This window comes from Schistocerca serialis, chromosome 6, assembly GCF_023864345.2.
Source record: "Schistocerca serialis cubense isolate TAMUIC-IGC-003099 chromosome 6, iqSchSeri2.2, whole genome shotgun sequence".
NCBI classification, from domain to species: domain Eukaryota; kingdom Metazoa; phylum Arthropoda; class Insecta; order Orthoptera; family Acrididae; genus Schistocerca; species Schistocerca serialis.
This window is the reverse complement of record NC_064643.1, coordinates 308,140,112-308,156,208: the sequence shown is the minus strand read 5'-3', so window position 1 is coordinate 308,156,208 and position 16,097 is coordinate 308,140,112. Positions and strand designations below refer to the sequence as shown.

Sequence of the window (16,097 nt, the reverse complement as noted above, 5' to 3'; positions counted from 1 at the left end):
TCTCTTAGTTTCACATAGTACACAAGTGTGGACAGCCTCGTCATCATCACTTTCTATTCCGGCACAAGTGTCGTGGGCCCAGCGTCCACTGCTAATACTCCGTATCCAGCCTTCTTCAGAGGCTATTTACAATTGTATTCAACGTATAATGTACGTGTTCAAAACCCGCAGCGAGGTAAACACATGAGACGATAAGAACGTAATGGTTGGACAAATAGTGGGGGCAAGACGGGGAAGCTCCCCATCTTGCCCCACCCCGTCTTGCCCCCTACCATGCTGTCAGGTTATGTTACGCCTACATGAACACTATTTAGTGAACATTGGCTACTGACACAGCAGTTTACTGTTAATAATACGTACTATTCAGTGCTATATATACAGTCTGGACAAATGTTCACGAAACACATGTTTTAGGACCTCGAAAGGTGTAAAACATTGCAAATCAGTTTAACAATTCTACGTACCTCGCAAAGCTGACAGAAACCGCCGCGAAACTAAGGTTCAGCAATGTCAAAACACTGGGACCTGTGTATTGATGATGTTGACGTAGCTATCCACAGATGGTAGCACTAACTGTAGCTTATAGCCCTTCCCCGTCTTACCCCACCTCCCCATCTTGCCACGCCTTCCCCTACCTTGAGTTTGTAATGTAAATCTCATAAAACATTACTTGTTTTATCTTTATAGATCTGTATCCATCCATCACACCTTCACTCAGATTATCGCTATACATTCCTTTTGTCGTACGACAACCTTTTACGAGTGCATTCCTATACACAGGTATGAATGTAGTAGTAATGCAGTTTGAGTGCATCCACAGTTTGCGACAATGTTGGTCCACGAAATGGAACGTCTGCTTTAAAGAACAATTACAGATGACAGGATACAGAGCCGACTAGACACTGCTACTCCATAGATGAGTACTGATGATCCGATTCCATTTCTAATCTCTAAAAATGTCTTGGAGAATGATAGTGTCGATGAATAAGCATGGCCTGTTAGCTCTGCCGCAAAGGGGTCTTACTCACAGTAGGAATCAGGGACTAAAAATATGCAGAAAACAACGGACATTTCTAATCTCCAAAAATGTCTTGTGGAATGATAAGCATGGCCTGTTAGCTCTGCCGCAAAGGGGTCTTACTCACAGTAGAAAGCACGGTATAAAAATATGCAGAAAACAACGGAGTTTATGTCGAGAAATTTTGTTTCAGGAACATAAAATAGAATTTAATAATTGTTTTAGCGAGCAGTTCTCTTCAGTGTAATTAATAATTGATACTAGTTCATATTTGACTTCGATATATCGCTTAGCATAATTCACCTGAAAACTGATATTACATAACATATTGTAAATATGAATTACTATCAGATATGTTGTTGTTGTTGTGGTCTTCAGTCCTCAGACTGGTTTGATGCAGCTCTCCATGCTACTCTATCCTGTGCAAGCTTCTTCATCTCCCAGTAACTACTGCAGTCTACATCTTTCTGAATCTGCTTAGTGTATTCATCTCTTGGTCTCCCTCTACGATTTTTACCCTCAACGCTGCCCTCCAATACTAAATTCGTGATCCCTTGATGCCTCAGAACATGTCCTACCAACCGATCCCTTCTTCTTGTCTAGTTGTGCCACAAACTTCTCTTCTCCCCAATTCTATTCAATACCTCCTCATTAGTTATGTGATCTACCCATCTAATTTTCAGCATTCTTCTGTACCACCATATTTCAAAAGCTTCTATTCTCTTCTTGTCCAAACTATTTATCGTCCATGTTTCACTTCCATACATGGCTACAGTCCATACAAATACTTTCAGAAACGACTTCCTGACACTTAAACCTATTATACTCGATGTTAACAAATTTCTCTTCTTCGGAAATACTTTCCTTGCCATTGCCAGTCTACATTTTATATCCTCTCTACTTCGACCATCAGTTATTTTGCTCCCCAAATAGCAAAACTCCTTTATTACTTTAAGTGTCTCATTTCCTAATCTAATTCCCTCAGACTTTATTCGACTGCATTCCTTTGTCCTCGTTTTGCTTTTCTTTATGTTAATCTTCTATCCTCCTTTCAAGACACTATCCATTCCGTTCAACTGGTCTCCCAAGTCCTTTGCTGTCTCTGACAGAATTACAATTTCATCGACGAACCTCTACGATTTTATTTCTTCTCCACGGATTTTAATACCTACTCCGAATTTTTCTTTTGTTTCCTTCACTGCTTGCTCAATGTACAGATTGAATAACATCGGGGATAGGCTACAACCCTGTCACACTTCCTTCCTAACCACTGCTTCCTTTTCATGCCCCTCGACTCTTATAAGTGCCATCTGATTTCTGCACGGATTGTAAATAGCCTTTCGCTCCCTGTATTTTACCCCTGCCACCTTTAGAATTTGAAAAAGAGTATTCCTGTCAACATTGTCAAAAGCTTTCTCTAAGTCTACAAATGCAAGGAACGTAGGTTTGCCTTTCCTTAATCTCTCTTCTAACATAAGTCGTAGGGTCAGTATTGCCTCACGTATTCCAACACTTCTACGGAATCCAAACTGATCTTCCCCGAGGTCGGCTTCTATTAGTTTCTCCATTCGTCTGTAAAGAATTCGCGTTAGTATTTTGCAGCCGGGACTTATTAAACTGATAATTCGGTAATTTTCGCATCTGTCAACACCTACTTTCTTTGGGATTGGAATTATTATATTCTTCGTGAAGTCTGAGGGTATTTCGCTTGTCTCATATATCTTGCTCACCAGATGGTAGAGTTTTGTCAGGACTGGCTCTCCCAAGGCTGTCTGTAGTACTAATGGAATGTTGTCTACTCTCAGGGCCTTGTTTCGACTCAGGTCTTTCACTGCTCTGTCAAACTCTTCACGCAGTATCATATCTACCCTTTCATCCTCATCTACATCCTCTTCCATTTCCATAATATTGTCCTCAAGTACATCGCCCTTGTGTAGCCCCTCTATATACTCCTTCCACCTTTCTGCTTTCCATTCTTTGCTTAGAACTGGGTTTCTATCTGAGCTCTTGATATTCATGCAAGTGGTTCTCTTTTCTCCAAAGGTCTCTTTAATTTACTGTAGGCAGTATCTATGTTGTCCCTGGTGAGATAAGCCTCTACATCCTTACATTTGTCCTCTAGCCATCCCTGCTTAGTCATTTTGCACTTCCTGTCGATCTTATTTTTGAGACGTTTGTATTACTTTTTCCTGCTTCATTTACTGCATTTGTATATTTTCTCATTTCATCACTTTAGTTCAGTATGTTCAGATATATGCCACGTATAATGTCCTTTATTTCTTCTTGACTTGTTAGAGCAGTTTTTAAGTACTGTGGCACTCAATAAAACATCACCACTAGTACTAATTCTGCTGAATTCGGCATACAAAATTTTTCCTCCGTCTGGCCTGTTGTGATACACTTTTGTGAGCGGAAGAATCAAAACTGGAAATCTAGTGGTGCGTTTTTATCCTACGGAGGAGGTGAAGGAATTCCCAGTAAGTCGTGACGGTAACCGCGTTCCTGGGAATCAAGCGGCTGCTCGCTAAACCGGTAGCAGCTCTGAGAAACGATCACGTGCGTGGACCAGCCGAGGTGCCGCAGCTGCCCAGTGTCTGCATAGCCTGTCGCTGTGACGTCACGCACAGGTATATATGACGCCGCTGTTGCTGTGGTCGGCATATCACTGGACAGCCACGGTCGGCAAACCTCTCTACAACCACGATGCAGAACTGTACTCTAGCTTTGTTGCTCCTGTGCCTGTTGGCGGCTGCCGCTGCGTACACCACTAAGTACGACAACATCGACCTGGACGACATCCTGCACAACGACCGCCTACTGAAGAAGTACCACGAGTGCCTCCTCTCTGACAGCGACGCATCCTGTACCCCAGACGGAAAGGAGCTGAAGGGTGAGTGCAGTTCTTAAGCCCAATATGTATGACAGTTTCTGCACGGCGTTTATCTTTCTGCAACTCCACTAAATACATTTCGTCCCCATCAATTTGTTTCACTACTTTTAGGAATTTATTTCATACAATCTCTTACGTTTCGTATCACCTCTTGCACCAAATTGAATGACGTGTCAACTTCACTTATATTGCTGATAGGCAATGATTAGATTTCATTGTTTAAATTACACGTTTTGTTGAAGCAAAAAACTAACCTCGATGCATACGTTACTTCATTACAACTTGCTACAGATTTCTGGTTTAGACAGTTAGAAGAGGTACCATTAATGTACACCGCTTTCAGTAGTTTAAGAATTCTAACTTTACGGGTACCTGTGCTGCACCGTAGATCTGCTATAGATTACCTTTGAGAAAGACCTTAACTTCTACGCTTCCTATTAATGTGTTGCTACATCATCAGAAAGTAAGGTGGGAGTAAAGTTATGAACATGAACAGGCTTACTCTCTTCTTACAAAATGCGGATGTTTGCACTGGATATGGATCTCGCGAAGCGTTTAATTTGGTGTTATTTTGATGGTCGTTACTTTTCTTATTGTATTCCGTGTCTGTTAACAGCCGCCATTCCTGATGCACTAACGAACGACTGTGCCAAGTGCAACGAGAAGCAGAAGGCTGGAGCGGAGAAGGTGATCAGGTTCCTCATCAAGGAGAAGCCCGACCTGTGGACGCCGCTGGAGAACAAGTACGACCCCACCGGCACTTACAGGCAGAAGTACGGCGAGGAGCTCAGGAGGGTCTCCGCCTAAACACCGGGACACTTTTTGCACTGCACTGTGACAGCTCCAGAACATTTATCGGGTTGACTCTCTGTGATACAACCCAAGAACCTTAATTTATCTGATTACTGTTAACATTTGTTGTGTTCCACATATTTTAAAATAAAGGTCTTTTAATAAGACTGGTTTTTATTCTTCATCCAAAATTAGACCTTGCAGAATTTTCTTCCAGGATCATATATTTGGTACTAGTCTCTTTAATGGTAATAATATAAGAAAAAACTGAAACATTGTTTCTGAACAGTTCTCAAAATGTAAGACCATTTTAGTGTAAAATACATTATTACGGTTACCACATATAGAGAACTTGTAGGAACCATGACAATGCAAAAACAAGACCATCACAACAAATTCAACAAATTACCTTCACTACGTCTAACAAGGTCCGCCGCTCATGGTGTGGCGGTAGCGTTCTCGCTTTCCGAGCACGGCGTCCCGGTTTCGATTCCTGGCCGGGTCAGGTATTTCCACCTGCTCCGAGATGTGTTGCGTCGTCTTCATGATCATCATCATCATCATCATCATCATCATCATCATCATCATCATCATCATCATCATCATTCATACCCCTTGCGGTTGGAGAAAGACAACGGCAAACCACCTCCATTAGGACCTTGGTTTGTACGGCGGTGCGGGTCTCCCGCATCGTTCGTCTAAGCTCTGTCAACAGGCATGGGATTTCATTTCCATTCCGTGTCTAACAAGGGGAGGACACGACGTAGAGATCACAGATTTACTACAAACTTCGTACACCTTTGGTAGGCCATGAAAACAACATAATGTGTAAGTAGTAAGGTTAACTACTCTGAAAATTTCGAGAAAATCGCGAGATGTCTTACGCGTCTGTTACGTGTTTACGTATCTGTGTATAGGTGCTGCCCGTTTGAGTTCATGGTGGTCAAGTGGTTAGCGTTGGAGCTTCGAAGGCCGAATGTTTATGAGGCGACGGTTCGGTTGTCCCGCAAATTTAGTTTTTAATCTATACCATTGGAAGACAGAAATTTTTCATAATGTCAACGAGATGTAGTTTCCCTTAGAAACTCTGAACACCTCCTGCAAATGCGGGAGAACTGCATTCACTCCATGTAGTAGATGCCGTTTCAAATGATTGTATTTGTCGATATGACAAATACCATCTTGCAACGGGAGACGTCGAGAGCCCATCCGACGAGTAATTGTACATTACTCCTGTGATCTGGCACATTGTGACTTACTATATTACTGAATAGTGTCATTCACATCATTATTTATCGAGGTTTGACTTGGCCTTTCTAAGGCTGTCCATCTTCCTAGAAAATTTAATTAAAACTATTAAATAGTCAAATAACATACGTAATTCACTACAACTTCATGAAAATGCGCTTGGGTTTTTTCCATTATATTATCTCTCAAAGGTCATATAAATTAAATAATGAAAATGATATAGATTAAAAAGTAAGTGTTCGCAGAATTTCAACCGTCACCTCGCCCACGACTTTCTTACCACGTGTGAACGCTAAACATGTGACCACAATGACTTGTCGCAGTCACTCTATTCGCAACGCTATATGTTGCATAATAGATGCGTACAACTTCCCTTGCGATTTTCTCGAAATTGCCAGAGTAGTACACATTACTACTTCAACATTATGTTGTTTTAATGGCCTACTAAAGGTGTACAAAGTTTGAAGTAAATCCATGATCGTAGCGTCGTGGCCTGACCTTGTAAGTGATATCTGTCCTTTGGAAATTTACAAGATCACAGGAAACTAAATACAGTTCAGTTTAATTCAGACCACGTACATTGGTGGTGGTAAATAGCCAGCAACACAACTGTAGACATCAGGACTGACGCAGTGGACAACATCAGTACGACGAAAGCCAGTTGCAAACGGAAAACAATACAATAGAATATCTCTAGCATGCTACGTGCCCAGCTTCCCAGGAGCATGTCCACACATATTATAAAAAAGTGTGTGTGTGTGTGTGTGTGTGTGTGTGTGTGTGTGTGTGTGTGTGTGTGTGTGTGTGTGTGTGTGTGTGTTATATTATCCAGATCTTATCCTAAACGACTGTACCCGTTTCAACCAAAGCAATTTCTGTCGAGGTAAGAACCATCTATCTCTAATAGATCAGCAGATAGTATGCAATAAACAGTGATATGCGTGAAGAACCGCCGCATTTTGCATGACTTTTAAAGTTATTACTTCTTTGTTACTAACTCCATTCGCAACATATTTCGCAGACAGTATTCATACACGCCACCGAATGTATCTGCACAAATAGATCATTGTACAACAAATAGCTCAATAGAAATGGCACTGTAATCGCTGGGACGTCTAAAAGAAGGCTGCATCGTGCATGAAGCCTTAACATACTTATTCTGTGCTAATGCACTCCTAAAGTCGACTCAAATTTAGAAAAACGCTGACGGATGGTAGCGCTTTTGTCAGCTTTCAAATGCGAAGCGCAAACGGTTGTAGCCGAAAACTATAGCTATCTGTAGAGCCTTAAAGAGGCCTTCCCATAGAATTGTTTACGAAACCAGGTTGCAGATACGCGAAGCAGCTCACTTGCAAATGGTTCAAATGGCTCTGAGCACTATGGGACTTAACATCTGAGGTCAACAGTCCCCTAGAACTTAGAACTACTTAAACCTAACTAACCTAAGGACATCACACACATCCATGCCCGAGGCAGGATTCGAACCTGCGACCGTAGCAGTCGCGTGGTTCCAGACTGAAGCGCTCGGCCACAGCGGCTGGCAGCTCACTTACGCATTAGTATATTATGCACATTCATTTGTACAACTGTTTCACAATTTCAAAGGTGTTTTGACGATTACATGGAAATGAAGCTTTTAGATATTACACTCCCAACACAGTTCATGTTTTCTTTCCATATCTAATAGATAGTTGGTAAATGAATATCCAGATAATGTCCGGTTTGTCAACTAGTTTCTATTGTATTTAGATAGAATTGCCCCGATGTATTAACAAACAAATGATTATCAATATGTATACGGGCAACAACAGGTGTACTAGAATGGTTTATAATTGACTAACAGTATAGACAAATAATGTAGCTACGGACACTCTGAATTCTGATAACAAGGTTTTAAAGTAATCGATATTCACAGATTGCGACCAAAGGATGCCCAACACAAATTAAATGAAATCTTTTACAGCGTATTCTTCACATAAGTCATTACATCTAGATCACGTAATAAGTGTAACATTCACTCTACCGGTTTCGGCAGTTTAGTTCTATCTTCACATGTGAGTAATTCACTAACGGGTTTACCATGGTACAAATATTCAAGTTGAACACTAACATTACGAAGTGGTACGGAATACCTCAATGAATTATGCATTATGTCGTCACACTATGGACTACACCAGCTTCAGTGATGTGGAGCAGTTGTAACACTTCTAGGTGTCACAGAGTGGTACGAGGGATCAGGAAATCGGTGGAATCCAAAAATAGAGTGCAATTCACGGTCGGTCGTCGACAGAAAGTTCCGTAGAGGTGGAGCGTAAGTTAGTCGGACAATAAGTGGTAAGAAAAGCGAGCGTGAAATTTCAGAGCAACGTGCCCGAACTGCGCTTTAGGGACATCCTGAAAAATCTAGCGAGTATGGACTGATGGGTATCCGAAATTCTTCCATTGGCAACCGAAGGAGGAGCAAAGGGGGACTCGATCCTCACCTTCGTATCTGACTGATAAGTGTTGAGACACGAACCGGAATACTATTCCCCGTACCACGACAAATTAGTGTAAGGCAACATATTCATGACTTTCAGCGACAACAAACGCAAATGTGCACTGAAGAAAAACTGTATTCGTTGTAGGCACTCTGAGTACATTCGTTATTCGCGCATTAGTTTCTTTGAACGAAGGGACCGCAAAAATTAAGTTACACATTATTACGGGAAGCCAGGTAACTTTTATTGAATGTGCACTACACATCAAAGTGACAAAGACATAACACAATTTTTCTACACAGCAACAAAATGTTTGTGAACAATTCTCGGAACGTTGTGCCTAGAAGGCCTAGTTCTAAAAATCGTTCAATTTCTCAACGACAAACCTTCGCACCTTGGAGACTGTAAACATTCTAATCGTTAGAAAATTTCTTTCCTCAGATGTCCTTTCAGCTTGCCGAAAAGATGTAATCAACTCAATGGTTAATTTTTGTGATCTTCCAATCTAACGTGCTTAAACCCGCTATCCGATTAGTTAAATGCATTAACTGTGGCTGCACCCTATGCAGCTGACTGTCACTAGGTTGGGTTCCCTCCAAAAGATAAATAGTGTCCTCAAGGCCTTTAATATCATCAAACCAAAATTCAGTTGCCGCTCCTGTCTCACCCACCACTACCACCGACGTGACGTCAACCGGCTGAAGAACGGCAGCGTGCAAACGGGCTACCAATTCCGGAACACTGCCCTCAACCGGTTGGCGCCTTATTGACAACTCGTAAGCAAGGTGGTCCTTTCTCAGCAGGCCGATCCCCGGGCACTGTCCGAATGTCATGACGATAAGCACCTGAAACAGGTAATAGCCAAAACAATATAGTGCCACAGAACACAAACAAAATAAGAGTGAAACTGACAGCAACTAGAATGGCAAGTACAAGCGCAACCACGCTCTGCAACCAGTGAGACTCCCTGCTAAAAAAATGGGTCTGAGAAATATGGGATTTAACTTCCGAGGTCATCAGTCCCCTAGAACTTAGAACTACTTAAACCTAACTAACCTAAGGACATCACACACATACATGCCCGAGGCAGGATTCGAACCTGCGACCGTAGCGGTCGCGCGGTTCCCGGCCTTGCTAAACCCGCAGGACAGGACAACTGGTTTAAATTGTGGAAAGGTGCCAAAATAAGCGGCTGTCAGTTACCCTCGAACATACAGCTTTATTTATTTGACCAAAGTTTACAAGAGCCATGTAATTTAAAAAAAAAACAATATTAATTTTTTGAACTTAATTACCGGCTTAATGTGCCATACAATCTCATGCCTTAAGGCAAGACCACTTTAATTTAAAATCGGCTGAAGGCCAGTAACTTAAGACTCAAACCAAAATTAAATTTTTAAAAGCAAATGCCTTATCTTATAACAGTACTTTAATTAGGCTGAAGGCCCAAACAATCTGACACCTAAGCGTAAAACAACATTAATTTAAAAATCGGCTGAAGGCCTATCACTTAAGACTCAAACCAAATTAAAATTTTAAAAAGGCCAAGGGCCTTACCTTAAAACAGTTCTTTAAATTAGGCTAACGGTCCAGGCAATCTAATGCCTTAAGGGCGAAACAAACGTAATTTAAAAATCGGCTAGAAGCCATGCAAATACAAACAACAAGAAGAAATAAGAAAAGGCTATACACCTAACAGCGCTCACAAGTTCCCGAGGGTCGGCCTGGAATTCAAACACTAGCGCTCGCTTAGGTGAGACAGGCAGTCGGCCCAACCATTCTCGATCTGACGACAACCCGACCGACAAACAGTCAAAGGACCCACGACAAGATAACTTCCGCTCCACCCGACCAGCACACAACAGGGAGTTCAATGGAACAACGTAGAAGGTATTGGCGCCAACAACCAATTATACACTGAACAGTCAAACTACACACCATGCTGGACAGCTACAACACGATGAGGAAAATACACTGCCTGATTTTACGTCAGCGGACAGGGCAGGCAACCGGAACGTTAACGGCTACAAGACAGAAGATTCCGCTGCTGCACTTCATTTCACAATAACCAAGTACAATTAAACTCCACCGGAGGGTGGCTAAAATTTGCCAAGTTGAAAACACACGTTGTTGCTCGCGGGAATGTACCAACAGCAGACAACGAAATCCAAACGAGACATTGTGAACAGTCGTGACTTCCTAGCAGATTATGTCGAAACTCAACTTTCGTGTCCAGGATCGGTGAGCCACGGACCTCGTAGCAATGGGAACAGCAACACACACTCCGACCGCGCGTGGAAGCCGCCAGCGGCCTCGGCCAAACTACGTGCCGCGGAGATTTCGTCGTTGCCCCACGCCAACCGACCAACTGGGCGCACACAGCACAGCCGGAATCTCTCAGCCCCAGGCCAAAGATAGTACAAGGTGCGAATATCGATACACATCGCTGCTGGCACTCGCGGAGAGAGAGGATAACAGCATAATCACGATAACCGCGGGAGACTAAACACAGAATAGCAACCAAGGTTTAATCCAACTCAAAACATGAGCCAGCCTCGGCTCAATACACTCACCCGTTTAGACGTCCCTGTTAACCCTTTGAGCTCCATGACAATGAGGCTGCGTTACTAAAAAGCTGGAAGAGTTGTGACTTCACTTCTCTTGCTTGTCGATACTGCTCTCTTCTTACTCTTCTTGAATTATCAGGAATTGACGGAAGATCATATTGGCTGTTGTGTCTCCTTGTAGTTGTCAGCTGGAGGACATAGTTTAAAGAGTGGTGAACAGTCACAGAAGCAATCACTTATCTGACATGAATAACCTTCGCTAACAGTAAAATCTTTGGCGTCAATGTTTGGCGTTTCATGTATGCTATCCACTCCAAAACCATGAGAGTGAACTATTAGCTGCCAGTTACGAGTTCAAAGGTTGGTGTAAGGAGTGGTTAGATCACATTGTCATAGAGGACGAAGTTCCTTTGTTTTCGTCAGTGTATTCTCACACTTAATTCCTGGCACACACATTTACGTGCTAGTTCCCTAAAGAGAAAGTAAGAATTCTTAGCCTAAACATGCATTTCAGAAACTTACGCCCTAGTTGTGTCACACCTATATCTTGGAAAGTTACAGGAAAATGGGTATGGGTGATGACCCAAGACGTGTTATTAGCTTTGGAACGGAAAAGAACGTAGATGATGTTTCTAGCAGAGGAGCTATGATGTTGCTAAAGATACAGTCTTACGGTCTGCCCGACTAGGATGGTTCGGACTAGTGTGCAGGCATGTGAAGCGCAACTGTTCCTGGGCAAGGCAGAAAGAACCGAATGTCAGAGGGAATCTTACGGTCTGCCCGACTAGGATGGTTCGGACTAGTGTGCAGGCATGTGAAGCGCAACTGTTCCTGGGAAAGGCAGAAAGAACCGAATGTCAGAGGGAAGTCTTGTCACAACATTCTTATTTCAAGAAAGTGTCATGTTTTCGGTTTTCTCAATTTTTCTTCGGTAGTAGTTACAGTAAATTGTTACGAGCAAGGAAAGCCGAAGGGCATGACAGGGATGGAATTATGGTGTAGTGGAGTGCTATTGAATGGTACGACGTGTGACGTAGTGGTCACGAAATTCCTTCTCCGGCTACCGTCACTTAAACGACTGGCGTACATATGACACTACATACACTGTATTGACTGGAAGGGTTGCCAACCCGGAACCTAACCTTCCTAAATTGAACTCCAAAATCAGGTCTGTTACATGTGTTAGACGAACTCATAGCATTGCAAAACCAACGGATCACAGCAAAGCAAACGGTTGAGCACGGTTTTCTTTGTTTTTTTTTTTTTTTTCCTTTTTAGGTTAGAGGAAACCCTTGGCCTCTTGGAATCAGAGATTAATTGTCTGACGATATCGAAGACACTTCAGTTTAATATTATTCTCAGAGGACTCTCGTCGGCACAGATCGGAAATAGAAAAGATAAATTTGGTATTATTAAAATGTAGTAGCATCTACTGTAAAGTCCCTCAATTAACATCGCTTACTGGAGGCTGTAATGCCCACATAGTGTTAGCAACAGGAAGTTGGTTGGAACCAGAAGTAGTAACAACGGGATCCTGAATTCAGATTGGAATATTTATCGTAAGGATTGATAAGTTTCCAATGGTGGTGACGTATTTATAGCAATAAAGAACAGGAAAATATCTACTGAGATTATCACGATTTAGAACGTGAGTTAATACGGGATAAGTTAAGCATCAAATATGGTTCAAAAGTGGTAACAGGATGCTGTTGTAGATCACGTGAGTCAGGAGTTGCAGTGCAGAGCGCTTCAGAGAGAACTTGCATAATTTCATGAATAAGATTCCTGATCACTCTGCAGTAATAGGGAGTGGCTTCAAGTAGCCAGGTATACGGTACATTGCGAGAATTATGCTATCGAACTTAGTGCCAGAGACAGGGAGTCTAGTGACGTTATTCTGATCGTCTTGTCCGAAAATTACTCCTAGCAGGTAGTTAGTTAATTAACTCGTGAATGTAGCACTTTAGACCTCCTAGCAGTAAACAGACCTGAACTTCCCGAATCAGTTAACGCAGAGGAGGGCTTCAGTGATCAAAAGGCTGTGTTAGCATCTATGACTATGAGTATTACAAGGAATGCTAAGGAAAGTATTGTAGCCTAGAAAGAGCAACAGAACACAAACTGCAGGGTAGTTGAGTAGTCAACATGAAAAAGTCAGTGCAGGGGGTACGAGATGTCCATCACAAGTGGAAAAGTTGATAATTATCGTTGAGTATGGTTATACAAGTTTACCTGAGTGAGGTCTTATGGGGCGAGAAAGACCCACAACCTTTTAATAGCCGTGTTAGAAAACTGATAGTAAACAAAGATAGCTTGGAGAAATCGAGTTCGGCTGCTCATTTACTTACAACGGAACCTAAGTTGCCGACTTTGACATCTAATGTCAGGTTCCTGCATAAATGTGAGGAGGGCAAGTTTCTCGACCTGCTAGAAGAGCTGGAGATATTTTGTCATCACAAAAGTGCAGTGAGAGAAACGTTTACAGACTTTGAAAGTAAAAGTTCATCAAACGATCTGACTAAAAACCCTTAAGAGATATTGGTACTGGTAAAACCTGTAAGCTGTTCGAAATCACCTTTTCCTTCAGTCAGTGGCTATAATGGAACTGAAATGAAAAGAAGTTCGAACTGAATTCGTTTTTCCGAAATTGTTTCGTTAGGAACATTGTAATAATGTCCCACCTTTAGATCATCGTACGATTTTCGAAATGGCGCATGTTGAGAAAACTGATAGCGGAATAAAAACAACAACAACCTGCCAGGAAATTTCATATCAGCGCACACTCCGCTGCAGAGTGAAAATCTCATTCTGGAAACATCCCCCAGGCTGTGGCTAAGCCATGTCTCCGCAATATCCTTTCTTTCAGGAGTGATAGTTCTGCAAGGTTCGCAGGAGAACTTCTGGAAAGTTTGGAAGGTAGGAGACGAGATACTGGCAGAAGTAGAGCTGTGAGACAGGCGTGAGTCGTGTTTCGGTAGCTCAGATGGTAGACTCAGATGGTAGAGCACTTGCCCGCGAAAGGCAAAGGTCCCGAGTTCGAGTCTCGGTCGGGCACACAGTTTTAATCTGCCAGGAAGTTTCATATCAGCGCACACTCCGCTGCAGAGTGAAAATCTCACTCTGGAAACAACAGAGATAATGAGAAAAACTTGCTCTTGTTCTATCAGTATTTTATCTTAGGTTCTGGATTGACTGGAAAAGAGTGCAGGTCATTCCCTTTTCCAAGAAGAGTCGTAGGACAGATGCACATAGTTATAAGCGTACATCGCTGGCGTCAACCTGTTGTAGAACTACAAAACTGTTTTCGCTCAGGTATTATGACATTTTTGGAGAAATAAATCTCCTCTATAAAAGCAAACATGGACTCCACAAACAGAGATCCCGCAAAACTCAGCTCGCTCAGTTTCTCCATAAGATTCACTGCGCTGTAGCCATCGGAGCTCAAGTTGATGCCGTATTCTTTGACTTCAGGAAGGCATCTGATACCGTCCCGTGCTGCCGTTTCGTGAAAAAAAAGAAAAGAAATATATGAGCCTCCCAGGTATCGGACCAGATTTGCGACTGGATTCATGACTTACCTGGAGACAGAACTCAAGATGTCTCTGGTAACAGAACAAAATCGACAGCTGTGAAGGTAGTTTTGGGAGTACCTCAAGGAAATGTGATCACGACCGTCCCTGTTTAGTGTATATGAATGATCTAGTAGAGTGACGCGGAAGTTATTTAAGGCTGTTCGCAGATGATGCGGCTATTTATACGAAGGGAGCAACGCTAGAAAAAAGTACCTATTTGCGGAACGAAATACACATGACTGATGAATGTTGCAGAGACTGGCAGTTGATTCTGAACGTAAATAAATGTAACGTACTGTGCATAGATAGGAAAAGAAATCCACTAATGTACACTTACAATATTTATCGCTATCCCGAGCTACCTTAAGTGGAATGACCACATAAAGATAGCAGTAAGAAGAGCAATATCAGACTAACATTCACAGGAAGAGTCTTAAGGAAGTGTTCGACCGATTTTTGACTATTGTTTATCAATCTTGAACCTTCACCAAGTAGGCCTCATAGAAGAGATAGAGAAGATAGAACGAAGTGTGACGCGGTTTCGTCACGGGATCATTGAGTCGGCGTGAGAGCGTTGCGCTTATACTCAACAAACGCCACTGACAGACGCCACGGGAAGGGCTTGTACGTCAAGGATAGCTTTACTATTGGAATTTCGAGAGAGCAGTTTCCAGGCGAAGTCGCACAACGTATTACATCATCCCACATACGTCTCCCGAAATAACCACGACGTGAAAATTCGAGAAATTATAACTAATACAGAGGCTCACCGACAATCATTCTTCCCACGCGCCAATCACGGCTGGAACAAGGAAGGGGGTATCATTCAATGATACCAGAAGTGCCCACCGCCACACATCTTGAGGCGGATTGCGGAGTAGTGATGTATTCAGGTGAAGATAGCGTTAGGGGAATTTATGCAATTTTTTGGATAAATATCTTTGAACACGACACAAAAAGACTTGCAGATCATTCATATAACTTTGTGTACAGACAAGATGGCAACTCTGGAGCTACATTGTCATTGGCTGTGATCAGCTGGATAAGGAAGTGGAACGGAAGAATAAGGGGGAAGGGTTACAGGTCGCAATTGAGGCAGTTTCGGCAACTTGGATTTCTAAATTATTTTAGAATTTCTTATGAATTCTTTTGTCGCTCTCCATTTTGAAATTTTGAATTTCTTGTCATCGCTACCTAGGATTTTTCCATTTCCCACTACGGTGTTCTTAAGTGAGTTTGCTGGCGTATACAATTTTCAAGCAGCTCAGCCAGGTAATATTTACAGCGCACGCCGATATTTCGCCCGGAGTACACCCTGCCATTTTAAAGGCACAAACTGCAACGGACAGACGATGTACAAGCAAATATAAAACCTCGGTTCTGGAAGTAAGTCAGTAAAGATGAAACACACACACACACACACACACACACACACACACACACACACACACACACATACATACACACAGAACACACACTGAACACTAGTGCCACCAAAGGTGACCAAAGTCAGAGGTATCAATAGTGAAA

At 42.4% G+C, this 16,097-nt stretch overlaps 1 protein-coding gene across 1 annotated transcript; it reads left to right on the top strand.

The window, feature by feature from the left end:
- The first annotated feature begins 3,667 nt into the window (after nt 1-3,667).
- Nucleotides 3,668-4,867, top strand: LOC126483943 (allergen Tha p 1-like). The gene is made up of 2 exons (XM_050107231.1): nt 3,668-3,908; nt 4,525-4,867. The coding sequence occupies exons 1-2, from the start codon at nt 3,722-3,724 to the stop codon at nt 4,713-4,715; spliced, it is 378 nt and encodes a 125-aa protein (XP_049963188.1). The 5' UTR covers nt 3,668-3,721; the 3' UTR covers nt 4,716-4,867.
- Nucleotides 4,868-16,097: the final 11,230 nt, after the last annotated feature.